The 9,429-nt window shown below is 32.3% G+C and overlaps 1 protein-coding gene across 1 annotated transcript; it reads right to left on the reverse strand.

The window, feature by feature from the left end:
- Positions 1–2,108: 2,108 nt before the first annotated feature.
- Positions 2,109–6,343, reverse strand: LOC147380496 (amino-acid permease BAT1 homolog). Its single transcript, XM_086431640.1, has 8 exons — positions 6,076–6,343; positions 5,603–5,863; positions 4,528–4,546; positions 4,192–4,411; positions 3,937–4,118; positions 3,404–3,693; positions 2,779–2,908; positions 2,109–2,532 (listed from the first exon to the last, which is right to left on the reverse strand). The coding sequence occupies exons 1-8, from the start codon at positions 6,201–6,203 to the stop codon at positions 2,185–2,187; spliced, it is 1,578 nt and encodes a 525-aa protein (XP_086287766.1). The 5' UTR covers positions 6,204–6,343; the 3' UTR covers positions 2,109–2,184.
- Positions 6,344–9,429: the final 3,086 nt, after the last annotated feature.

Raw genomic sequence — 9,429 nt, forward strand, 5'->3', positions numbered from 1 at the left:
GGTCTTTGCACCCAAAGCTCTAGAGAATTCTTTGTAGAGAATAGAATAGTCCTAGACCTTATGTTTTGGGTTAATTGTGAGAGATCAAAGCCCAATGACATATAATTTGGTGAAAGCTTTTTGTCCTCTTTGGTAATTTTCTTCGGCTAGCTCTCTAATAAACTAGAGATACAAAAGTCATTGAACAAAAATTCTAGAGACTTCTTGAGATTGGATAAGATAGTCATAAAATTTGGAAAGTGATCAATTTACCTTAAAGGCCGTGAAATTCTTTTGATCTTTGAAAAAGGTTAGAAGGGTACAAGAGGATCTTGATTCTAATGTGTCTCAATAAACCAAGGTTAGAGGAGGTAAGTATTTTTGAGTAGGGACCAAGTAAGACCTTTTGTCAAGTTTAGGAGAATAAGAGGATTACCAAAAGATCTTTGGTAGGGGAAATTTGAAAATTTAAAGCATGGGTAGAAAGGAAATTAATGAGGGTTTTCTTGGAGAATAAATCATTAAAAGGGTGGTTTAAAGAGTCATTTCCTGTGGAGAATCTTGTGCACACATGGGCTCCTAACTAAACTAGATGTACCCTGGATACAGCCAGAAAGAATTATGTCTAGCCTTACTTGAGCTAAGGTCAATGCAATTTTAAGCCTACACTTCACCAAGGTAAGGTCAACACAAAAAATGACTTGGCCAAATGATTTGTACAGCCAGGTAAAGCTATGTTTAGCTGTACAAGCCATATGGCCGAGCAAAAGTTAAATTTTAATGATCAAAATTGATCATCTGTGAATGGTCCATGTATGTCCCATTTTGGTGTCTACAAACATTTTTTTTTTCATTGGGGCAAATTATAGTTACACTAATGATTCTCAAATTCCAAACCAATTTTCACAAATGTGCTTTGAGAATCAAATGAGCTGTGTTATTGGTAGTAGTTCAAATTTAGGAGATCTTGAACAAGAATGGCAGGGCAAGATGGTTTTTTTTTTTTAATAATCAAAACAACACTCGACATCTCCTTTTCTATGAAAATAACTAATGAAATTTAAAATAGGGACTAGCAAGGGATCGGCAGGTGTCACATATTATCAATCCATTTGATTTTAATGCCTCTTATTCCTTGTTTGAAGAAAAAGATGAGCATAAACAGAATTATGAAATTGGTTGAATTTCAAATTTCCTCTTCTTAAACATACGCACTAAAAAGGTACACGGCTAATGCAGCAAGTGCAGAGAACCAAAGATCTTTTTTTCTTTTGTATCCCTAAGAAACAGATCTATGCTTCTGAGCACTTGCCACCCACAGACCACGTACATTTTAGCACGACTATAAACATTTACATAAGAGCGACATATTAACAAGATATCGACATTATTTACTTGAATCAAGCAAGTGTAACACGGATAATCTTTTAATATTGTTTGGAGAAGATCCATGCCACAAAAAGAAAAATACATGTTGAATTAGGAGTTCAGGTTTAGATTTACTTTCAACAAATAAAATATACACATAATGCGCGGAAGTGAATTACACACAAGACATTAAAAACTCAGATTTGTTGTTTTTCATTGACCCAAGACCCTCAATTGACTAATACAGTCTGATTCAACAAATTATATTAAAACTCATCATCGATGATGAGAAAGAAGAGATAAATTGGTTTGATGGATTCAAAGTGGGAGAAAGTGATTAGATGATATTACAATAGAATAGTGATGAATGCACACGGTCTTGGTACACTTCTGATATGGCAATGGCACAGAACCGCAATCTTTTTCCTGTGTATCCCGATGAAAACAATCTATGGTTCTTTGCCCTTGCTACATCAGCCGCGTACCTAGACCGTGTGCATTCTTCACAACTCATTACAATAACATTTATCTCGGATGATGAGTAACCGTGTGCATTCTTCACAACTCATTACAATAACATTTATCTCGGATGATGAGTAAGGAAAGAGTGGAAGAATGGGCTTTAATGGATTCAAAGTACGATGGACTTTGGAGAAATTCTTGTACTGTAGATTCAAAAGCCACTATAGTCCTAATCTATGAAGTAGTGAACAAAAGCGGTATTTGGTCATTTCTATTTTACTAATTTAGAAGGCATACGATTAGAGAAATAAATATGCTGTAATTCAGTTTTCTTATTCCGTGAAAAGTAAATTAACGCATCAATGCTTTTGAAATTCAATTATTTACATTGGTAACGGGACCTTTGAACCAGTGCCGGCCACTTAATATCCACGATGAAACAGTGATGATGAGAAGGCCACCAACCGCAACAGGGGTGTAGTTGAGAGTATCCTTTGTAATTGGGTAAGCCACGGGAAGAGAGAAGAGAACCGTAATGGTTGCCACCCAAAGGACTGCAATCCAACCCACAAGAACCCCATAACGGCCCAAGTTGAAAGGACCGGGAACAAAGGACTTGCGCGCCAGTGTCACCCTAAAGAAGATGGGTAACGCATAAGCAATGTAGAGTCCAATAGTTGCTATCGACACCATTGCCTGAAATGCCACTAAGCTTCCGAGAGACTACAATACATGTATAGAAAGACAATAAGCCTTAAAAATGCTAAAAACAGAGAGTGCCACAACAACTTTTGCTAACACCACCCCAATTCATATGTAAATCACCAAAGAATTGGCATATATCTTGGGGTGCTGTTAGTAAAATTTGGTGTGGCAATAGAAGCTCTCTAAAAATCAAAGGAAGAACAACTTCAAATCATGGTTGCAAGAACAGTAACATAAAATCTTATTAAAGTGAGATGTACAAACCGGTAATGCCATGCAAAATGATATAAAAGCAGAGAGCCAAACTGCATTTAAAGGAACATCCCGCTTATCCACTTTATGCCACAATGATGAAAAAGGCATAGCTCCATCTCTGGAGAATGCATATGCCATCCTGAGATCGAACAAAATGGTACTTCAGCTAATAAGCAATGGAAGTAGGGCTGGAAATGGGTTGGTTGTGGTGAAATGAAGTACATTTCTAAGGATATCCTTTTCTGATTATTCATCCAAATTTTTGAAGGATATCTGTATCTGACTTGTACCCAAATTTCAAACAGATATCCGAGTCGGATATATAATACTTATTTGTGAAGATGATGGAAAAACTTTAATTTTGGGTTATACATATATCTCTTTGTGAATTTACATTAGTAAAATTGGAAAAACGGATATTCAAATCAGATAGGACGCTTATCCATATCCAGCCCTAAAAAAAAATCGGATAATTTTACCCGAATTCTTAATAGGATAAAAAAAGGATACCCATAACCAAATAACATGGGTTGGATGAGTTGAGTAAACGGATATTGTCCAACTCATAGCCAGCCCTAGATGGAAGGAATAGAAACTACCAAACGGAACACCATATGTCAAAAGAAGTTTTCACCTTGAGTTGCTTGTAACTGAACTCATACCACAGAAAAATATGGCAACGCCAACCACTCCCAAGCAAGCAATTCCCCCAACTCCATTACCGTATCTATTCTTGAACGATTGGTAAAACACCTCGGCAATGGCATAACCACCAGAATCATTGTTAGTGTCCAAAAGATTTGGGATGTCGGTTACTGCGAATGTGATACCAAGTAGGTAACCAAATCCAACAATGATAGATATACCAATGGCACTTATTATTCCTTTCGGTCCATTCTCATCTGCATTCTTTGTTTCCTCTGTCTAAAAGCACATGTTAAAGTTTCAGTGATTTAACAAACTCGAAGCATACAACATGAGAACATGATGGTAGTAGAAGTGTCTGAAGAAATAGGTAGTTTACGTGCCAAATTGGAGGCAATATCAATTTCGCGAAGATTTTAAGTTTGCTTATGGTAACATAGCTATGAACATAGGATCAGTGGATAAGTTGATGCAACTGTTTTATGTTGCTTAAATGAGTACCAATAAGACAATGTAACTTACCATATGAGCCGATGCATCATACCCAGTAAGCGTATATTGGCTCATTAAGAGCCCAAGAATAAATATGTAAGGTTTGCTGTGTATTCCCTCCTCATTGTCTGTGTTGAAATGAGTGAAAACAAACTTGGCACTAGCCCTCTCGGTAGCAACCATGGGAATGAGAATCATAAGGACAAAAACACCTATAAATGCCAACAGAGGTTAAAGGTATTAAAAATAATAATTTAAATTAAAAGATAAGAAAATTATTCTTACCTACAAAATTCCATGCAGCCGCGATTTGTCCGAAAAGGGATAGCCATGTGATGGGAAGACTATTTATGAGGGCATGTACAAACAATATTCCTCCATGGATGCCAATCACCACATATTTAGAAGTCTCGGCTCCATCTCCATTTTTTCCACCAGTACCAAGTAGAATGATAACTTGAATTAGCTGAGCAAGAGAGAAATCTACACTTGTAGTAACAGCCCACTGCAAATGCAAAAGTCTTTTTTAATGATTAGAGCCTCAATTGAACTTGTAATAGTTGTTAAAACATTTAGATATTGAAGGTTTTGAACTTCAAAATTATAATTTCTCAGAAATACCTGACCAACAATGTTGAACCTGCATGAAAAAAGTTCATTTGGGGAGCATCAGAAAATAAAAGTTTAAAAATTGCTAATTATAAAAGCAATAAATTTCCATTTTTGGTTCAGGACCCTAAACAAATGAAAATTTTGAAGAACATAAGCAAGTCAGGAACAAATAATAAGTGGCATGAATAATACTAGAATGACAAAAACAATACACAATAAATTATGATAATGTTCGCTACTAAAATTTTAGCCTATATTTTCCAAACTCGGAAAGATTTTAAGTCATTCAAGAAAGATACCAACAAACAAACAGGCTGGAAAAAACCCTTCTACTTAAATGTTTCTCACATCAATTCACTCCCAAATTAAAGTTTCCATACATGGTCACATAGAGAACATTAAAAGGGGTCAAACTTAAATATAAAAAAAAAAAATAAAAAAAAAAAGATAATGCATGCAAAAGTAGGTAGTATGGCCGTTACCATCCAATTTTCACCTCTATTTGCATATTCTTCATAGTTCATGCTATTAACACGACTTCTATCAAAAAGTTACTTCTTCGTATGTCCCTGAAACCTATAGATTTTGTAATTGATCAAATGCTCCCAAGAGAATAAAATAGATAAAATCTCGCATGAATTGATTTTCTCGCCTCATAACGGATTTGTAATGGAATCTCTGTTTTCTTGGTCATATATATATTCTGTCACCTTTGACATCGTCCTCGTCATCATCATCATCAAAGCCTTATCCCAAGAATTTCGGGTCGTCATCCAATCAATTCAGTCTAACTTAGGCATGGAATCTACATTATGGACCCTTGCACGCATCAATCGAAAATCCCATTATACTAATAAGTATAATTTGAAAGTTTAAAAAAAAAAATTGTGCACATTTCAAGCAATTTGAAGTCTATAAGCATGTCTTGAATCCTTAGAAAATGTGAAAATTATGATCAAAACAACTCGGGAAAAAAAATTAATTAAAAAAGAAAAAGAAAAATCAATGAAAATGAAATAAAAAACAAAGAGCAAACCCATAATTCAAATTGTAATCAGAGAAAAATCAAATTTGAAGAAGTTACCAGCCCGTCAACCACGAAGCGAAAGGTGCCCAATTGGGGCCAGCGAGTTTAGCACTCCAGTAGTAGAGACCACCAGAAGTTGGGAAAGAGGAACAAATCTCAGCCATTGAGTACCCAACAAACATTGTGAAAAAACCAGCAATAAACCAACCATAAACAATACTAACTGGACCTCCAAATCTCAACCCAGTATTGTAAAGTGTAGTTATCCCAGTAAGCACCGATATAATCGCAAACGAAAACGCAAAATTTGAAAACACCCTGCAATTTCGAACAAGACCCATAAACCAGAATTCAACAGAAAAAAAAAAAAAAAAACAAACCCAATCTGATCCCAATCCCATAATTTAAAAAATAAAAATAAAAACCCCAATTTTGATGGTGAGTTGGGTATCTTGGGAATCAGTTAAAAAAGCTAAGAAAAGATTGAAATTTGTAAAGAAAAACATTTTAAAAAGTTTAGATTTCATTACGAGAGATCTCGCTTCAGTTCTTGCTTATAACCAAGCTGAAGTAGACGAGATTGGCCTGAATCCAATGAAGAAGAATTCCCATTTTGAACATGAGAAGGAAGAGACATTTCTTCACGTTTCCAACCCATCTTTCTCTCTCTCTGAGAAAGAACAAGAACTGAGAGAATGGTACGGGTATGTTTTCTTTCACTTCTTTCTCTCTTTGTTCGCTCAAATCTCAATGGGTACTCTTTCGTTATAAAAGAATTATAAAAAAAAAAAAAAAACTTTCTCAATTCATCTCGTCTGCTGGTTGGTTTGGAGTGATTTTGGTCAAACTACGCCAAGATGAAACAATCTACGCGCAGAGGTGAAGATGAATGCGACGTCTTGTCGTTATAGTCTCTGTGACAGATTAATTAATTAAACGTCGTTTAAGACTTTAGACATGCCCTTTCATTGTTTTTGTAAATATTTGTTAGACCACATTGTGTTTTCAAACTTCATGATACACTCCTTGACCTCGGTCTCTTCTTAAAATGTTTTGTACAATGCCCTAAATGCCTTCGTCTTCAATCCCTTGCCCAAAAAAACAACCTTGATTTTTCTGCTAAAAATTCACTGTCTCATTATTACTTTTCAGACTTCCTATCTTTCCCTTGAGTTTGAAGGAAGTAAGAGGACATAAGAGAGAGAGAGAGAGATGCCATTGTTTAAAAATCAGACCAATTTTTAATTTGAAAACTTATCAAATTGGAGGAAAACTAATTACATTTTGTTAGATCTCATATATCTAATAATTAAAATACATATATTTTTTCCTAAATAACTCTAATTTAGTTGTATAAAAAAAAAATACAACATTTATGATTAACTAATCAATTCAATTTTTTTATAAATTCTGGTCGAACATTTTATTCTTCCTATTTTTAAATAAATAAAAGACTAAAAGCCAAGGGTAAAATATAGCTTAATTATAGAAAAATCGACCACTTTTACTCGAGGTTGAAAATAAGGGCTTGTAGGTCATTTTCTACTACTGCTACATATTAGACGAAGGCCAAGGGGTATGCCATAAACACAAAGGGTTTCTTGTAAATATTTACAAAAGCCAATTATTAATTATTTAATAATAATTTCGTTATTTTTATAACAGAATCTTTTTTTGCAGGATCCGATTTCGTGGGATTTTGAGATTCCTTAATCCTATTACCGGTGGCTTAATTGACTTTTCTAAGTTGAATTGTATATATGATCAATGGGAATGCAAATTACCCAAATAAAAATCCAACTTTTCTTTCAAACTTGGGGAACCGCTGAACACGTGTAATCATGTCATTAGTTCTTGTTTGATATTAGAATTCAATGTGAGATTCAGTCAACTTTCTAACGTGCAAAACACGAGCAGGAATCCTGTATAGGATCCAAAAATATGTACTCACTTCCAACACTCAAGAGTTACAAATTTAAAATTAAAATATGAAATCCTTCAAAATCATGTCGCCAATTAATTGATGGCCCTCATTAGACTTCAGTTAGGACCAATTTGAAAAGAGAGTTGGGTGAAAGTACTATCTATATGAATGTTTGGAATGTCTATTCCTTACATAAGAGACCTTCACTTCCAAAAATTAATTTTTAAAATAAGCATAAATCAAAAATCTGAAAAGTCACATATAACAGAAATTTTTTCGTTACAGAAGTACATAAATTAAAAATTGATGGTCGTTTGATAATTTTTTTATTACTAGATTTTGGTAAAATGATCAGAATGTCCTTAATGTTGACAATGCACCCAAAATGCATAAAAAATGATCAAAATATCTTAATAAAGATATAATTACACTAAATATATATAAATATAATAAATTTATATTATAAAATTATAAAAATAATTATTTTTAATTTAAATAAATTTAGAAATTTTATATTTTATCGAAATTTCGACAACATCTCTTAAAAATGAATATATGAAAATTTTCTTACATAAAAATTGTAAGAAAATACTTACATCATACACAATCCAACATCCACATAAAGATTAAGGGTGTTTTGATAATAAATTAGTAATGATGAATTACTTTTGGTTTTATTAGTAAAGATGAAGGATATTTTAAAAGTAATCCCCTTTTAGAAGATGAATGATATTTTGGTAAAAATGAAAAATATTTTAATAATCTTTTTTTATTTTTTAAGATTAGGTTTGATTGAAAATTTGAATAAAGATGAAGGATATTTTGATAAAGATAAAGGGTATTTTGGTAAAGATTAAAGGTATTTGAAAATTTCGTTTTGCTTTTTAAAGTTAAGTTTGGTTGAAAATTTGATTAAAGATGAAAGGTATTTTCGTAAAGATGGATGAAGGGTATTTTGATAATTTCTTTTTATTTTTTAAGGTTAAGTTTGATAGAAAATTTGATTAAAGATGAATTTTGGTAAATATGAAGGCTCTTTTGATAATTTTCTTGTGTTTTTTAAGGTTAAGTTTGATTGGAAATTTGATTAAAGATGAATGATATTTTAGTAAAGATGAAGGGTATTTTGATAATTATCTTTTATTTTTTAAATTTAAGTTTGGTTGAAAATTTGATTAAAGATGAAGGGTATTTTGATAAGGATGAAGGGTATTTTGAAAGATGAAAGATATTTTAGTAAAGATGAAAGGTATTTAGTAATTTCCTTTTGTTTTTAAGGTTGAATTTGGTTGGAAATTTGATTAAAGATGAAGAGTATTTTAGTAAAGATAAAGGGTATTTTGGTAATTGGTAAAGATGAAAGGTATTTTAGTAATTTCCTTTAGTTTTTTAACGTTAAGTTTAGTTGGAAATTTGATTAAAGATGAAGGGTATTTTGATAATTCCTTTTAATTTTTTAAGGTTATGTTTGGTTAGTAATTTAATTAAAGATAAAGGGTATTTTGATAATTTCTTTTAATTTTTTAAGGTTAAGTTTGGTTGAAAATTTGATTAAAGATGAAGGATATTTTGGTAAAGATGAAGGGTATTTTGGTAAAAAAATAATTATTTCTTAAGGTTAAGTTTGGTTGAAAATTTGATTAAAGATGAATGATATTTTGGTAAAGATAAATGGTATTTTGGTAAAGATGAAGGGTATTTTAATAATTCCCTTTATTTTTTAAGGTTAAGTTTGGTTGAAATTTTGATTAAAGTTAAAGAGTATCTTGATAAAAATGAAGGGTATTTTGATAATTAGAAATGATGAAGGGTATTTTGATTAAAATGAAAGGTATTATAGTAATTTCCTTTTGTTTTTTAAGGTTAAGTTTAGTTGAAAATTTGATTCAAGATGAAGGGTATTTTGGTAAAAATGAAGGGTATTTTGGTAATTGGTAAAGATGAAGGGTATTTTGATTAT

This window comes from Akebia trifoliata, unplaced genomic scaffold, assembly GCF_017979445.1.
Source record: "Akebia trifoliata isolate Shusen 1 unplaced genomic scaffold, ASM1797944v1 Contig01378_ERROPOS700000, whole genome shotgun sequence".
Classification (NCBI taxonomy): Eukaryota; Viridiplantae; Streptophyta; class Magnoliopsida; order Ranunculales; family Lardizabalaceae; genus Akebia; species Akebia trifoliata.

Excerpts from the sequence above, each read along its gene's own strand:
- LOC147380496 (XM_086431640.1), bottom strand. The coding sequence starts at position 6,203 with ATGGGTTGGAAACGTGAAGAAATGTCTCTTCCTTCTCATGTTCAAAAT. Across the intron at positions 4,119-4,191 it reads GGCTGCATGGAATTTTGTAG|GTGTTTTTGTCCTTATGATT; the intron begins GTAAGAATAATT and ends TGGCATTTATAG. Across the intron at positions 2,909-3,403 it reads TCAGTTACAAGCAACTCAAG|GATGGCATATGCATTCTCCA; the intron begins GTGAAAACTTCT and ends GTTCGATCTCAG.